Below are 16929 nucleotides of genomic sequence, written 5' to 3'. Positions count from 1 at the left end.
AGGGATAATTTAGGCCTCTTGCCCTTTTAACATTTACAAGTCAAACTGTTTTTGTTAGCTCAGGCTTTAGTTATTTTAACTCCAGATAGATGAGTGAGATTTTTCCAAATCTTGTCGAAACTTGAAGAAATTCCTGAACAGAACAGCGTCTGAAGAGAAACAACCTCAAGACTGTTTCAAAATGACTGCTGCGTGGGTGAGAATTGGCAGGCCCGGTCGTGTGCCCCGCTGGGTGGGAGTCAGAGCGCAGGCTGAGCACGCTGCCAGGCGCAGCTCGAGCTCCTCCGCAGCCTTTCATGAATGAACTTCGGGAGTTTTTTTATGAATGGGCGCTCCGTCCTTGAATGAACACCCGAGCGCCGCGCGCTGATTGGCCGCGGCGGATAAAGCCACGCCCACTCCCCCCTGGCTGAGGCCCAGCGCGAGCTGCGATTGGCGGGCGTGCCCGGCGCAGGGCTTCATTCAGGGAGTCAATGAAACAAAGGAGCGGGGAGCCGGGCCGGGCGGGCGGCGATGCGCCAATGGGAGCCCGGCCCCGGGCTCACGGCGGCCTGAGCGGGCGGGCGGGGCTGCCCCGGGCTCCGCATGGGCCGGGAGCCGCCGCTGCCACCACCGGGTGAGGCTCGTCCCGGGGGCTCGTCCCGTTCAGGCGGGGGGCTCATCCCGGCCAGACGGCCTCGTTCCCGCCCGTTGATTCAAGTTTGGGGAGCGGTGAGGAGCCCCCCACCGGGTATAGGGTTCCCCCCACACGGTGTGGGCTGGCCTCGGCAGGTGCGGGAGGCTCGGCTGGTTGTTAGTTTAACCCCCGCCGTGCCTCTGCCCCCCCTTCAGGTGCCCGCCGAGAGCAGGCAGCTCCGCGGAGGTAGCGCACGGGCGGCAGGATGAAGGGGTACCTGGACCAGCAGGTGCCGTTCACCTTCCCGCAGGTGAGTGGCGGCTCCGCAGGGCGGGGGGTGGGAAGGGTTTTGGGGGATCTGAGCCGGGAGAGCCCCCGCTCAGAGCCCCCGCACTGATCCTCTCCACCCGCAGCAGCCGCCCGGCCATGCGGGGCCCGGGTGCGGGGCTCCGGAGGGCGCTGGGAAGAGCCCCGTGGAGCCGGGCTTGCCTCCGGTGCAGGATTCGGAAGGTAAGGGGGGAGGTGGAGGGGAGGCTGGGGGTGGTGAAGGCTTCTGGGCAGGGAGCAGGTCCTCCCCCTGCGCCTCCGCCCCCACCTCCCCGTCCCGCCCGGCATCTCCGCCGCTGGAGCATCCTGCTGTCCCTCCCCAGCGCTCCACTGAGGAACCCTCTCGCTTTTCGTGCAGACCTCTTCCAGGACTTGAGCCAGTTCCAGGAGACTTGGCTGACAGAAGGTAGGCTCCTTCCCCTCGCTCTGTTTTGGTTTGTTCGGCTCTCGCTCGTTCGTCTTTCGGTGTTTGTTCTGCTCCTTCGCTTCGTTTGCCTAGCTCCAAACGCTGAGTGTTTTTTTTTTCAGACTTGCCAACCTCTGGGCTGTGTAAATGAAGAAGCATGAATCACACTATTGTGCTGGGTATTTGCTTATGAATGGAACTTGGCTGTTAGCCCGTTTTCCTGGTTACAATTTTCGTTTCAGCCTCTACTTGTTACTGGTTTGATTTTATGTTAATTTTTTGCTTATCTTTGTTAGTTGCCAAAATATTGATATTTTCTTAAACAAACAATAATCTGTTATTTTAATTCGGGGAACAAGGTGCTTTTCATAGTTGTTTTTTTTTTTTTAAGATAATTCTCTGAAAGGACCTTCCTGGAGTTTGTCTTTCTACATGCTGCTCAGTTTGAAGTCTAAATTGTTTTGCCTTTTGACTTCAAGGAAGAGGAAACTTCAAGGTCCAGGGAGTGCCGTTAATTCAAAGTGAAAGTGGTTCTAAACGGCATAATGAATTTGTCCTGATTCCAGGACTACAAAAGATCCCTTTTCTAGAAGAATTCAAAATGTATCCTCAAGTACAGAATTTTGATAAACATAAGAGAGCTTAATGCATTTAGGTACTTAACAAATATTTAACAATAGTATGAAAACATGCATGGCATTTTGAGCAGGTTTTTTTCCTTGAATTCTTCAACAAGTGAGGGACAAACCTGTCAAATAGTTATCTGGATTTTTTTTCTAAAAACCTTCAAAAAGGTAGTAACCTAAGTAAGGTTAGTAAGAAAAAAAAAAGTTCTTCTTTTTTTACGTTCTTTTCAAATTCAAATGAAATGTCATTGATCAGGCAGCATTCAAGGGTGTGAGGACTGTAAGGATGCAAAAGGAATTATCTGGAGGCTCCACTGCGATTTAAACAATTTGCTAATTTGGAGCAGAAAAATAGGTATTAATTGCTGATCATTTATTAGATCTGCGGAGTGTGCATGCTTGCTTGAGACCGGTTTCTCTTAAATCCTCAAAAACCTTGAGATGCCGATGAGACTTGTTTGCCTCAGTCAGATTCTGGTAGACTTTCAATTTTAAACTTTTTAATATTTTTAAATAGCTCCTTGATCCAAACAATTTGCACACAATCACTACGATACAACTGTCAGTAGCAGAGTGTTTGTAGAATGAATTCACCAGCACCCCGGGTGAAGGGAAGGTCATCCCAGGGTCTTGTAGCACTGAACGGAGAAAGGGAACCTGCTGTCATGTGATTGAGAAATTGTAATGCAAGCCTTAGAAGAAAAGCAGCAGCACAAAACTGTATTTCCTATTGAATACCTTCCACTTCTGGGAAGAAATCTTTAGTGGCTACTAGAGTGGAAGGAACTCTGGATTCTCCAAACAGCTCTGCCCTTTGCTTCCTGTCAGTGAACGGACTTTAGCTCCTACCTTCTCGCTTGATCTTTAGAAGTATTAATCCTTTGTATCATCTTTTGTTCAAAGGATTTCAGGAACTTTGCCACTTCCTATATATTTTTTTTTTCTTTGCAATGCATCTGTCAATTATGCATTGCAGTCTTGATTTTCCGATTGGGATAGCTGAGTCCCAGAGCATCCCAACAGCTTGTCAAAATCACACGGCTCTGAATGGGCTCCAGGTTTCCCATTACCTGCTTTTGCGCCATAAACATGAAGAGCAATACCCTCCCCACAGCAGTCAGTGCTTCATAAAACTTAATGAGATTTTTTGATGAAAATGCAGAGAGATTTCTTGAAATTACTAATGAATCTTCAGAGCTGAGAAGACAAGATTTTAATAAGGACAAAATTAAATGAGGGTAGAGTCCAGAAGTAATGATCGTTAAACTATGGTAGATACAGAAGACTTCAGAGATGGTTTTGTATCAGGGGTTAGTGTGGAAAGGTCACAATAGAATCTGGATAAAAAAAACTTGTGGAAGGCTATTGTGTGTTTTTTTTTTTTTTTTTTTTTTTTTCTGTTTTGGCAAGTAGAATTTCCATTCCCATATCTTTTTGTCTTTATTAGATTAAAAATCCAGGGTGGCTGCAAGAGAAACACTTGACTTTCTAGAAACTGGCTGTTGCAATGCAAGAAATGCCCAGTGATGATATCTATCGCATGCTTTCAGAAAATAGCAAGTGGGTTTCTTATACAGCTCATCACATCCGGTCATAGTCAAAGTGAGATTTTTGAGGAAATTCAGTGTGTGTTTTAATCATCTGGTTTATGACTTTAGACTGCACGCATAGGGACCTATTTTCTCCCATGGTGATTCCCAGTTGCAGAATTTTAACCAAAAAAAAAAAAGCCTTTTGAAGCAGGGTGTTTAGCTATTTTGTCTATTTTATTTTATTCTATTTTACAGTTACTTTTAAATTAAGGGGGAAAAAATAGGAAGGAAGCAAATATTAGATAAAAATTTACAACAAACATTCAGCCATATGCGAAGTGTTAATAAAACTTCAACCATGTATACACTTGAGTATATATGTATGAATATATTTTTGTGTATATGTGTGTATGACTTCATTCTTGGGGGTATTTTTGTTAGTTTTGTAGAGTATTTTAACAGTAGCAATTGACACCTGATTTCACCTTTGCATAAAATACTATCTGCATATAGATGGCTCTAAAAAGAAACAGATGCTTAGAAAACCCTAGGCCTTGTTACTAAAATTCTGAAGTCCTCGTCTACACCATTTTAAGCAGAATCTGTTAGAATGTGATGTGGAGCTGGCAGCTGCACAGAAGTGATTCTTTGAGTGAGGTTGTCAGCAATGCAATGGGCAGTAAGCTGAGAAATCCAAACTCAGCTCCTGTGATGTGATCCCTGTTATTTCTCCTATTTTGATGTCACTTTTTCAAGGTAGTTCATAAAAGGAATTATGTAGGTTTGCTTCTGTTCCTCTCCTTTTACCACTTATGGTTCCCATTAGTTGTCATATAGGTTATTTTAAGGAGCAGTGAGAGGAGCTTGGCTCCTTCCATTCCAATCCGCAGCCTGTCGTTAGTGCAGTATTATTCCCTGAGGTTTATTTTTGGCTTGTCTTGTCTAGCTCAGCTTCACGTGACTGAGATTACTGGGCTTCCATTCCTCATCTCCCCTTACTTTGACTACCTCACCTTTGCTTTAGAGCTAAGTGCAGTATTTTTGTTTGCATTGCAATATCCCAAACTGGCTCCGCTATGAACTAACAGCGACGCTATTTTCAGCAGTAGTTTCTGAGAGATTTTGTGAAATAAGCATCTGCTGCAAAGTTCTCCCTTCCCTGCAATTAAAGGGACATAAAAGTAATTGTTGGAAGTAATAAAATATTATTGTAACGCGACACGTGCTGTGGTTAAGGGTTCTCTCTATGGCAATTTCTCCCAGAGCCTGCCTAGGTGCTCAGTTCTTTGTCAGGTCTGAATTCACCACGTCAGCTGCTATCTCTGGGTAGTGGAGGGCTGCTCTGGGGGTGGACTGAAGCCATCTGAGCTAAGGAAAGAGAGGAGCAAACCATCTTGTAGGAGGGCATAAGCGTGCTTGGTTGTATTTACGGTTGAAAAATCTGCAGGAATTGTTTCCTCTGCAAATGTGCAAGGGCAGAGCTGATTAATGCTTCACTTGGCAAATGAGGGAAGCAGAAACTGGAGAACATGCGTAGCTGGCTTCTGTGATACCAGAAGAGCTAGTAACCAAAATAAACGGACCAGCACTAGCTGCATGTACCAAAATGACTTAATTCCTATTCCAGCATTTGATTTTGCGTTAGAATAATCTGTCAAGGGCACCTGTGCATCTTGCAATAAAACTTTTCCATCTTCTGGGCTGTTTCAGTATGTTTTAATTCCCTGTTCTGAAGTGGCTTCAAGGCAACCCAGGCGTGGGCTAAGGCCACCTCGAGGTAGGTGATCCATGAACAGGCTGATCAAAGCTGGAGCTGAGAAAAGGCAGGAAGCTGTGTGTAGGCAGGTGAGCAATTCCATATTCCAGTGGAATATGGAATTCCGATATTTTAATTCCAGCATTTTAATTTAAAGTAAGTATTTAGTCCCAAGAGTGATGAAGTACACAGGGGAAGACTTTCCTCGTGTCTCCGATGTCAATGCTATGGGAATCTCTCGCCAGCTTTTTTTTTTTTTTTTTTTACAGCTTTAGCAAAGTCCAGTCGTGAAAATCAGAATTAGTAAATGTGAACCCCTGGCTCACCCAGTGGCATCAAACTACAGACAGCGTGCTTGTGACTTCATGCCACAAGCCTCTCCAGTTTGGCTCCAGGAGGCTTTAGGCCTGAAGCTTCTCAACGTCATTGAGATGTTAATGTTGTTAACGACTTACCACCTTCAGCAACATCTTGTAGGGGATGTGCTGCTGCCAGGTGAACGGGGCCTCTGCAGGCTTTCAGCTGTCTTTTCGACGGTCTTGGAAATACCAGCAAGGTTTGAGAAATCGGAGTGTTCTTGGAGTGCTGCTACCAGTGCTGCCGACAGGGCAGAGGCTTTTAGAAATAAGCTTTACAGCACTGATCACTGGGGAAATAGCAGTGCTTTGCAGTCAGGCTTGCTCTTACATTTCCCACTTACAAAATCATCCACACATGCAAGGCGTTATTTATAATTTCTCTCTCCTGGTACCAGGTTATATTATTATTATTATTTTCTTCTGAAATATTCTCTTTCTGCTGATCTACATACTGTAGCCTATTCTGCTAGTGCCAACCTAGCCACTGCTTCTGGAGCTACTGAAAGGATTGTTTCTGTTGAAGCCATAGATGTTCCCCATGCTCAGCGCTTTGGCATAACCCTGCCAAATCTGTCAGCTGGTAATTATTTTCCCCCTGCTAAATGCTTAAAAATCTCTGCATATTATGTTTCTAAGGAAAAATGTGAGCCTTGAGCTAATAAACTCGGTGTCCTTTTTCTCTCCAAGGTAAGAGACCAAGAAAGTGGCAGGCTGATGCAGCACAACTGCAGGCAGAGGAATGGGATTCATTAATCCCAGAGGGAAAGTAGCCTTAGTCACTAAAGTGCATCCCCGCGGAAAGCTCAGATCTTTCCTGCATAGACTTATTTCTACCTTACTGTTAATTACACCGCACAAAGTGCCAAATCTAATTCTCCTCTCTCTCTCCCTCCCCCGGCAGCTCAGGTTCCAGACAGCGATGAGCAATTTGTGCCTGACTTCCATTCAGAGAACCGTAAGTAGCGCAGGGGCGACGGGCGGACGCTGCATCTCGGTGCATCTCTGGGGAGAAGGGCAGGAGACACTTCACCCAAAGGAATATGTAAATGCAACACGCAGGCATTGAGGCTGCAGTGCTCCTTCCTGCATTGTTGTGACAGACAAGATGCAAAAAAAATAAAAAAAAAGCTAATTGTCCCCACCTAGACAATGTAAAGGTATGTGTGTGGTGGGAGCTACCAGTCCCTTATGCTGAGTGCTTCCAGCAGATGTCTTGGTTGGGGTGTGTGTGAATTATTAGCTATCCCTGAAGAGCATAGGAAGTGCATTAGAATGATATTCAAAGGCAGAATTTGAGCGATTGCCCCCCAGAGCAAAAGGAAGGGGGCTGTACGTGGAATTCCAGGTGCTGTACATGGGATTCCAGGTGCTGCGTGTCCCCGGGTGCTGCTCTGGGGCTCACCTGCGTGGCCTCTGGCTGAGCTCATGCTGCCAGCATGGCCTCTCCCTGCCCTGAGGAGCCATCTGTTGAAAACACGGCACATGTTTGCACAGGGGCGTGCGGAGCACACCGCAAACATTTGCTCTGAGAGCTGGGCAGAGCGTTCACCTTGCAGAGGAGCTGAGCGTTGCGCAGGTCCAGGCGTGGATCTCGGAAAGTTCCCCACTGGGGCTGTGCAACAATTTCTGCTCTTCTCACGCTGGGCCTGCTTCAGCCGGTCCTTGCAGGGTGCTGCCAGCTCAGCTGGAGCCTGGTGCTGAGCTGACCAAGCCTACACACTTGAAATTAATCCAGACCGTTCGAAATAGCTGCGGGAACCCAGAGCCTCAATTTCAGCAGCGTGTCAGGGCTGTGAGAAGATGCCTCCCCATCCTCTGGGCACGCATGCCTGGCAGCTCAGGGAGCAGAGGTGCTCCTTTAAAGCTGCTGCAGTCAATTTTGCTCTCCCATGCCAATGCCCCTCTCTGCCTGGGGCGCTTTTCCCTGTGAAAACCAAAATGAAGCACTTTGATGCGGTGTTCTCGCCTACCTCCTTCCCCGCCTTGGCTCTGGCGTGCTCTCTGAGTCATGCAGCTTGTTTCTTCCTCTCTTTGACCTAGAACTGAGGAGAGGGCTGCTCCCATGTTTCACTCCGAATGAATGAGCCAGTTGTAATGCGATAGCCTGTTCCAGCTATTAGGGGCCGGAAAGAATTGGCTGCTCCTAGCACATTTAGCTTCTCCAGGCTTCAATGGAGCTCAGTGTACTGGACAGAGCTTTTTTTTTTTTCTTTCCAAAGCCTCAGCCAAAACATCAGCATTTTTAGATGGGTTCTGTCCATCCCTTTACTCTGCATGCTGAAAAGAGCTGCTCAGAGCTGGCCGTGGGAGCCCCTTGTCCCTGAGGAGGAGCAGGAGCCAGAAGCAGGATGAGGCTCTGGTCTCTTATGGACGGATTTATTCCTACTGATTGTGCTGGGCTGTTTGGAGCCGTTTGGGTCCTGGTGCGATGCAGAGAGTGAAGATGGGCTTTCCTGGGGTAGGCTGAATCCCAAGGCAGGCAAAAGGAGTCAGACTTGTGGTTTGTTTTTTTTTTTCTTTCTTGCTGAGAAAAACTATTTTGGGGAGGTGTGTTGGCAAACTGAAGTGGCCAGACCCTCCTGTGCTGAGAGAGGCAGCAGCATTTTTGCTAGCAGCCTGCTTCTGAAGGGGCAGAGCGGATTTGCTGGGAGCAAGAGCTGTCCTGAGGGTGGCTGCTGCTCATACGGCTTGGGTTAGTGCTGAAAGAAACCCAGCAAAAGTCTGAGGTATTTGCAGCTCAGGATGTGACCTTCCACCCTTGGAACTGTAATCACAGCTCTGAGCATCCCACTCCTCGTAAGCAGCCTTGTGTCAGCTCGAGAGGTGGGAGTAAACTGGCAAACGGGGACTGCAGCGAGCCTTAGAAAGAGCTTACGGTTTTGATTTGGAGGACAGACCTCTCCCTTGTTTGAAAAACAAGCCTAGACCTGTGCACCTTTCCAGGGTTACTCTTCTTTCCTTCCCAAGTGTCAGCAGCCTCCTAACAGCAGTAGCAGAGCCCAGGGGCAAAGGCAGAAGATGCTTACCGTGTGCCCTGCAGCCAGGATGAGGTTTTCTGATGAACTAGTGAGGGAAGTTTTGCTCCCTGCTGGATTTAATTAAGCACAAGAAGTAACAATACCCACATCCTGGTGCTGTAAACTGCAGCCCACGTTTGTTATTCATGAAATTCTAACCAGCCCAGAAATATTCCTCCTCCTTGCACCAGGAGGGAGGCTGCGGAGAGGACCTGCAAGCCGCTCTTCCAGCTTGGAGGTGGCTTCTAGTGAAAGTGGGGACTTGGAAGTCAGGCTTCTGCTTTGTACTCTGCTCTAACACTGATGCAGCTCTTCTGGAATAGCTAATATCAAATAACGTATAATAATATATCTGTATAAATTGGTGAGTGCTTCTGGAAATGCTACTTCTGTGAGGTGTCTGTGTGCAAGGCGGTCTGGTGACAGCCTGTAATAGGATGCAATGTATAGAATGGTATTTTCCCATGGAAGGCTTTCAGCTCATTAGCTTTGTCTGCAAAAACCTTCCCTTATTGTCCTACCAGACGAACTATGCTATCAGGAAATCTGCAGCGCAACATCATAGAAGTATGTTGTACCTTAATGCGGCGTTCGGTGGTAATGCTGCCCACAAGGCGTGATTGCCAGGTGTGTTAACAAAGGAGCACTTTGCATAACACAAACCAAAGCTTTGCTTCTTAGCCCACAAAAAAACGGATGTAGGCACGCTACCCTCGGGACTCTCTCAGTAACCAAGAAAAGCTTCAACTGGATTTTTCACGTCTTCCCCCACAGTAGCTTTTCACAGTCCTCCTGCTAAGATTAAAAAGGAGCCGCAGAGTCCCTCCTCGGACCCCACGCTGTCCTGCAACCACAAGCAGCCATTCCAGTACCGCAATGGCGAGCAGTGCCTTTATGCCAGGTAACACCGCTCCTCCAGGCACCTATGGGGAACCGTTTCCTAAAACAAAGAGCTACCACGTTATCTGATGGGGTGGTGTCACCGCCATCTGAGCTGGCTGCTGGGTGAGGGGGGTGCGGTGCAGTACAGATCACCCCGGGGTTGGTATCTCCAGTGCGTGGGGTAGCTCCGAGCCATGGGGAGCGGATCTTGGCCAACACCTTCTCTTTTCCCTATTACTGTCCTGTTGCTGAGGGCAATGTTGACTGCAGAACTGTAACGCTGCGATATCTGTTTGACTGTCCCAGTGCCTATGATCAGCCCAGACAAGTCGGAATCAAGTCCCCCGACCCAGGAACCCCGATACAGTCACCGCTCCAACAGTTCCCTAGACAGGACCGGAGCTTCCTGACCCCTGCGGGGCCACCCCACCCCACATCCAGCTGTGGATACCTCATCGAAAACAGGTGAGTTCCCGCTAGGAGGAGCAGCTGCTGGCCAGGCTTTGGTGGTTCAGCAGCCATCCCATGGCCTCTCCCCTCTTCCAGCTCTGCCTACCAGCCGCCCGTGGAGATGTGCCGCTCCTTCCCCTCCTCACAAGGCATGGCCCGAGAAGCCCCCGTTGGCTACCAGCGCCAGCTGTCCGAGCCCGGCCTCCAGTACCCTCCGCAGGGCTTCAAGCAGGAGTACCACGACCCACGGTACGAGCAGGCGAGCCGGGCAGGCAGCAGCTGCCAGTACCCAGCAGCCGTGGTGGTCAAGCAGGAGCAGGTGGACTACGTGTACGACTCAGGTATAAACCGGGTTTTATCTTATGGGGGGGTGGAAAACTGGGAAACTGGCTGTGGAGTAGGAAATGCAATTAATTTGGACTGCTCAGCGTGCCCAAGAGAAGCTCGGGACGTTCACTCTCCATGCAATGTTTGCAGATAACGAACATGGAAAATGATCATGCAATGCCATGCCTCATCTCAGCCAGGCTGCATCGCTGTGTTAATAAATAATGGCAATTCCATTTCCATTAATGGAACCAGCCCTGGCTTCTTGGCTGGAGCCCTGACTCCTGCAATCTCTAAAAACACTTTGGCACCTGGCCAGCCCAATGCATTTGGGAGGTTTGGACAGAAATCTTGCGTTCTTAGATATATTTTTATCTGGTCAGATAATGCTGATCGTTCTGGTTGGATTCCAAAGATGAGCCCTTAAAGGAAAGGAGCTTGCTCATGGGGGTTGGCTGAACTTACTGAAGGACTGGCAGAGAAAGTGGAGTTGGGGCTTCTGCCCCATGAAAAGGTACAGCAAAGGAACCGGCTTGCCCCATTAACAAGGAAGCCTGGGAGCCTCTGCTCCAGCTTTGTGCTGCCCAGTTACACAATTTGGATTATGCCTGGTGCACATTACTGATGTGCAAACAAATGCACAGGAATGGACATAAGGAGAGAAACTTTCTCCTAGCTCAAGGTGGTTGGAGGACAGTTCATGCCATCTAACTTAGGGGCTTGAAACTCCCTTATGCATTTGTATTTAATCTAATGTTATGGGGTGGTCTCATTATTCATGTAAATGTCAAAAGCTTATGAAGGACTTGGATTCAGTAAAAACACCCCCAGGGGAGTAGACTTCACAGGATACTATGCAGTGTATAAAGGACTTTTTTCTTGCTTTAAATTTACCTTTGTCTGTCCCCCCGTTCATGTCTCACAAGAGACCTCACAAACAGAGGAACACAGAGATGAATCTCAACGCTATTTCTCCTCACTTCATATGGATGTCAGGCAGAAACCATAGCAGTGACTAGGTAAAAGCCCCTAAACCTGATGAATTAATATGCTGGAGAGCGCTGTGCAGTGAGCTCCACCACCAGCCACTGAAGTTTCTCTCTCATGACACTAGAAACGGAGGAGAGGGTGTGCTGGTTGTGCAGAGAGTTTTGGCCTTGAGGGGGTTGTGTGGGCCGCTAGGTAGCAGAAAGGGAGAAAAGTGAGGTCAGCTTTAAAGGATTTACACTGAAAACCTTCTGTAAATGACAGCAGAGAGGAAGGAATCAAATATCTTGGAGCCCGTACAGAAAACCCATCTCGGATCCCTGCAGCAGGAGGTGACCTTCGAACCCCAGCAGAGGAGAGGGGCACTGGGTGCAGGGGTTGTGCTGCGCAACCCCGAGCTGCGGCTCACGGCGCTGCCTGGCCCCGTGCCTCTTCCCTGAATCCCTGAATGGAGGCAGAGGAATTTCATTCACAAAATGGAGGCGTCGGGAGATGCAGTGTTCCCAGCCCGGCTGCCCGGGGATCAGCTTTCACCGCTGACAGCGGCTGCTGCTGGAAACCTGAGTGCTGCTCCCTACAGCAGCTCCCCGAGGGATCTGGAGCCCCGTGTGAGATAAACCTGCTCTGTTCTGACAAACAGATCCTCAAGTCTAAAACCAAAAGAGGCTGAAGAGACTCGGGTGGCTAACAAGAGCCTGGCCCCTTCCAAGGATGGGTGAGCGTGGAGCTGGGGCTGAGCTGCCTCGTGCCGAGCCAACCTCCACCTGCTGCTTCCCATAGAAACAGGGCGCACAGAGCAAATAGCAGAGACTTCAGAGGATCACAATAGAAATAAAGTTTATAGTTCCAAAAATAGCTCTCTAGACACCAGAGCAATCAGGTAATTCTCTTACATTCCACGAGGGATAAATCTTATTTTTTTTCTGCAGGCTTGTCCAAAGACTTGCTGCCCTGACATCACTCGCCCAATAAGCTGCTCTAGGGGGAGTGTTGCTTCTGGTGTCCCGGTGTTTTAATGGACACTTGGAATTTGGTCACTTTAGCAGAAATAAATACATAAAGAAAAAGCTCCCCCGAGAGTAGGGAACACATCGCTGCTGATACTACACTTTCACTGGGTCCTTCTGCCCAGACAGGGGAAGAAAATGTGCAAACCCCAAAGAATGCTTTTTTGAGAGTAGTTTATGATTGCAATAACGCACAGTCTGTCAGCTCAGAGTACCCTTCCGCCCTTAGCATCAGCAAAATGTCTGCTGAAGACAATGGCTTTACAGAGGAGCATAAAGGGTACGAGGTAAATCTTTCCAAAGCTCCCTGATACAGCTTCCATTTTGGCTGTGGACAGAAATTGGGTTTGTTTCAGAAAATGTGGGATTTGGAAATGAGATCTAGAGGATATAAATTACAGTGCCCAGGCAATGATACATACTGCACAGTGAGCTTAAAAAGACCTGCTCGTTTGCAAACTTAGCTGAGAAAATGTACAGGCAAAAATAATCTGTCCGGGAGAACTCCCTGTCTTGATGGGAAGAAGCCAGGGAGATGTAAGATAGGAGATTTCTGAGCTGCTGCCTGTAGAAAACATTCAGATGCTGCTGCTCTCCATTAATGCTCTTATAATGCCCCCTGGAAAAATGTTTTTTGCAGGTGAGAACCATAACAGCACAGAGATGAAGCTTAGTTTGAGGTAACTGAGGGAGAGGAGTCATGCAAACCCAGCCTGCTGAATACATGCTTATCTGAATAAAAGAGGAACTCAGCGATTGTCATCCCTGCCCTGTGCCTCACTGCTCTCTGCTGCTCCCCTGTCCCTGTCCCTGATGCCCTGTGTGGGTTTTTCCTCTTTCAGGCTGCAGCTACGACAAGCAGATGAGATCCTTCTCTGATGACGTCTGCGTGGTTCCAGAAAAATTTGAAGGTCAGAGAAAGACTAACTTCTAGTTTTGCTGTAAGACAGGGATATTCGGCATCCTTGCTGGCCGCTTGGCCACTGTCCACGTGGTTCATTGCGCTGTGTTTTTGCAGGTGGTGTTAGCTGTGGTTCATACTGCCTTTTTGGCATTTTGTGCTTTTTTGCCTTTTTTTTTTTTTTTAAGCAGCAAAGGCATTCTGGCATCCGTAGCTTAATTGTGAGGGGCATCAGAGCTCCTCCTAAAAGAGCTAACGGTGAATTTGCTGCTCTGGTTTATGTGAACTGAAATGTCCTGGGTGTGTTTTTGTGAAATACGCTTTCTTTGCAACTTTTTTTTTTTTTTTTCTCCACACTGTTACCCTTAGAAACAGCTTGTTGTTTCTCCTCCTCAGCAGGAGACATCAAGCAGGAGGTCGGAGGGTACCGGGAAGGACCTCCCTACCAGCGACGGGGATCTCTCCAGCTCTGGCAATTTCTTGTGGCTTTGCTGGATGATCCGACCAATTCCCACTTCATCGCCTGGACTGGAAGAGGGATGGAGTTCAAGCTGATTGAGCCAGAGGAGGTGAAACCTTCTAGCTTCTCCGCGGGCTCAGGGGAGCAGCTGCTGGTTCTGAGCATGCAAATTCCCTGGTGGTTTTCCTCTGCCCTGCAAAGGCTCCTGCCTCCCAGGGGTACTGGCTAAACCCTGCAGCAAGCCCAGGTTTTTAGAAGAGGTCCAAGCACCTGGGTGACACCCGTATCAGCTTGAACAAAGGCTGGCTGTAGGTTTAGGGTCTTGGCAGTGCAGCGAGCCAAATCACCCCATCTCCACTTCCCAACGCACAGCACACTTCAGTCCCCAGCTCGCAGTGATCTGTGCTGTCTCCTCATGCTCCATGCCTGAGGCTGGCATTGAGGTTTGGGGTTTTGAACCCTACTGATCACGGAAGCTTTCATGAAAATCTGAAAGAAACCACGGCCTAGTCTAAAGGTATTCCGATATCAAAAATAATGTTAACTAAGGTGTCATTCTTAATGCCACCATGTTTAAAAAAAAAATCCACCTGATGATGTCTAGGAGACTTTTGGAATTGTTTGTATGTGATCAGAGCTGCTTGTAGCCCTGTTCTTGCTGCACATCACCTTTTTGGGCACTTGCCAGTGCAGATGAGCTATTTCGGTGGGCTGACCTGCTTACAAGAGATTCCTCGGCCTCGTGGACAAAGCTGAGCTCCGCGTAGTGGGAGTTAGAGGCACGTTGTTCTTCCAGTGGAGGAGGGTTCCTGGTGAACTCATCTGATTCTTGCAGATGAAGCGTAGCACAGGATGAAGCAGTCCTTCAGCATCCTCAGGCTGTCAGAGTGCTGGAGGATGAGAAGTGGGGGCAGCAAAACCGAGGAAAAATGGCAGGAAAAATGTCTCTGCTTCAACCCGAGTTCTGCTCTCCCTCTCGAAGAGCTGCTAGACAAATATTGAGCCTATTACTGAAATGTTAGGAGGGTTGCTATGTGCTTTGGCGTGGTCCTGCTCCTCAAAACACAAACAGCTGGGTAATGGCCTTGTGCCCTTGGGCTGGGCTCTCAGACATCCACGCGCTTTGTGGCTTTGTCCTGCAGGTAGCCAGGCTGTGGGGGATCCAAAAGAACCGGCCAGCCATGAACTACGACAAGCTGAGCCGCTCCCTTCGCTACTACTACGAGAAGGGCATCATGCAGAAGGTCAGTTTGCAAAGCAAAGCCTCTCGTGAGGCTCTGATGGGTTTGCCAGGTGGTTTTGCAAGCTTGCTCTGGTGCCACCTGCGTGCCTGCAGGATTCTCCTCTCTTCCCCGCAGGTGGCTGGGGAGCGCTACGTGTACAAGTTCGTGTGCGAGCCCGAAGCCCTGTTCTCTCTGGCCTTCCCCGATAACCAGCGGCCGACCCTGAAGGCAGACTTTGACCGGCAGATCAGCGAGGAGGACACGGTGCCTCTGTCTCACCTGGATGAGAACGCCGCTTACCTGCCGGACCTTGGGAGCCTCCCTCCGCAGCTTTATGGCAAAGGCTACACCTATTAGTGCTGCTGGGAGCCGGCTGCCACCCCTGCTTGTGTATATAAGGAGATGTCTGGTTAGTATTCAATCCGTATAGGCATTTTCCCAGGCCAGCCTGAGGCTGCACTGAACGGTGAATACCTGCCATGGTCAGGAAAAGGGTTGGGGCAGATGCGTGGATAAACCAGCTGGCAGCTGACAGGGCTCCTGGGTGCTTGCAATGCCACCCTGGTGTTTGGCAGGATGGGACCAGGTCTCGGCGATGCAAACGTCTTCCGAGCAGGGCAGCCCCAGCTTCAGCAGCACCTCGGGTGGTTGCTGCCTTCTGCCAGAGCAAACTCTCCTGCTGAGCCCCTCTCTTTGGCGAGATGTTCTCCTGCTCAGCTTTTTCTCAGATGTGAGGATGCTACAGTGCTGCTGCTGGCTCTGCTCCTCCGGTCCTGAGCCTCTGGATGCCCTGTCCTCAGCAAGGGATGGTTTGGACCTGCACGGATTCACCTCTGCAAAGCCAGCCTTGCCTTCACCCCAGGGGGCTGCGCCACGGATCCGACGCCTTCCCTGTGGACTGCTCTGTGGGAACGGGGAATGCTCGTCCTGTTTGTGCATGCTCCTGCCTCGTCACCTCCCTGCCCGTAATACTCCCTGCCAGGGCTGTCTGGTATGTCGGTGCTCTGTCTGAGCAAGGCAGCTGGAGACAGGGGCCAGGATGAGAGCGGGCATGGAGCACACAGCCCTGCTCCAGCACGGGGGAACTGCAGAGCTGCCTCGTGGCGTGTTTCTGGGGTGCAGGTCAAAGCCAACGTCACCGTCAGGTGGGGGGATTGCAGGAGGCAGCCAGCCCTGAGCCACCAGTCCCTCTGAGTGGCGTGGTTATTCCAGCCCAAACGATTTCTACAGCAGCCCTCGGGATCTGTGAAGACCTGGCAGGCTCCCGGGCTTGGCTGTAAAAGCAGCTGAGGCGAGGAAAGAACCTGGTGGGGCAAGTTAAGAAAGAGCTATACAAAGTGACCTAAACCAGAGTTCTGAAAATTTCAATTTAGACTTCACCACTGCAGGCGGTTGCCTGTTTGAAGGAAATTCAGCTGCGTCGGGAGGGCAGATATCTCTGCAGCCAAACGCAGCGTGTGCAGCTGAACCACTCTCTGCCCGTTTTTCCACAATAGTGAAAATTTACAACGGGCACCACATCCCCAGTGAGATGTGCCCCGCTTTTTAATTAGGAGCTCCGGCCGTGCGCCCAGCTAGACGAGGAGGAGTACACTGAACCCATACAAAAAAAAAGAAAAAAAAAAAAGAAAAAAAAGCTTTTTTCCCTCAGCTTTGGATTGACGTCCTCGCTGCTGAATACGGAGCCTTGCCAATGCCTGGAGAGAGAGGAAACTGTGTGTTGAGTGAAAGCCCCATTTCCCCCACTGCCTCACCCCTGCATGGCTAATGCCAGCCCTGCCAGCCTTGCTTCTGGGCCCGAGGCCAGGGAAAGCAGCTCTCCCTGCCCCAGACGAGGCCAGGGACGTGGGGCAGCCTCTGCTGCCTCCCCCTGCTCCTGGCAGCTCCTGGCCCTCCTCTGCCTTGCCCTGCTCCCACCAGGTGCCTCTGGTGTCCCAGAAGTGAGGGGGGAAAGGAACCCTGCCATTGGTATAATCTGCCTTTACTATTTATGAGTGTAAAAATACTATAATTAATAAATTGGTCTATGTCTTTGGCCGGCAGCCCTTCATTC

At 49.4% G+C, this 16929-nt stretch overlaps 1 protein-coding gene across 10 annotated transcripts; it reads left to right on the top strand.

Annotated features, from left to right (window-relative positions):
- Positions 1–458: 458 nt before the first annotated feature.
- On the top strand, positions 459–16911 carry ETV4 (ETS variant transcription factor 4). 10 transcript variants are annotated; one of them, XM_027445486.3, is made up of 12 exons: positions 459–616; positions 832–926; positions 1033–1126; positions 1302–1349; positions 6524–6577; positions 9414–9540; positions 9828–9986; positions 10068–10312; positions 13135–13203; positions 13590–13762; positions 14796–14897; positions 15012–16911. In XM_027445486.3, exons 2-12 carry the CDS (start codon positions 882–884, stop codon positions 15231–15233), a joined length of 1338 nt encoding a protein of 445 aa, XP_027301287.3. In that variant the 5' UTR covers positions 459–616; positions 832–881; the 3' UTR covers positions 15234–16911. The 10 variants fall into 10 exon arrangements, with proteins under 10 accessions (XP_027301287.3, XP_071885155.1, XP_027301284.3 ...); XM_072029054.1 differs by having other exon boundaries at positions 1030–1126; positions 13593–13762; XM_027445483.3 differs by having other exon boundaries at positions 1030–1126.
- Positions 16912–16929: the final 18 nt, after the last annotated feature.

This window comes from Anas platyrhynchos, chromosome 28 (genome assembly GCF_047663525.1).
Source record: "Anas platyrhynchos isolate ZD024472 breed Pekin duck chromosome 28, IASCAAS_PekinDuck_T2T, whole genome shotgun sequence".
Lineage (NCBI taxonomy): Eukaryota > Metazoa > Chordata > Aves > Anseriformes > Anatidae > Anas > Anas platyrhynchos.
Note: the sequence above shows the minus strand (reverse complement) of the source record. Positions and strands in the feature narration are given on the sequence as shown.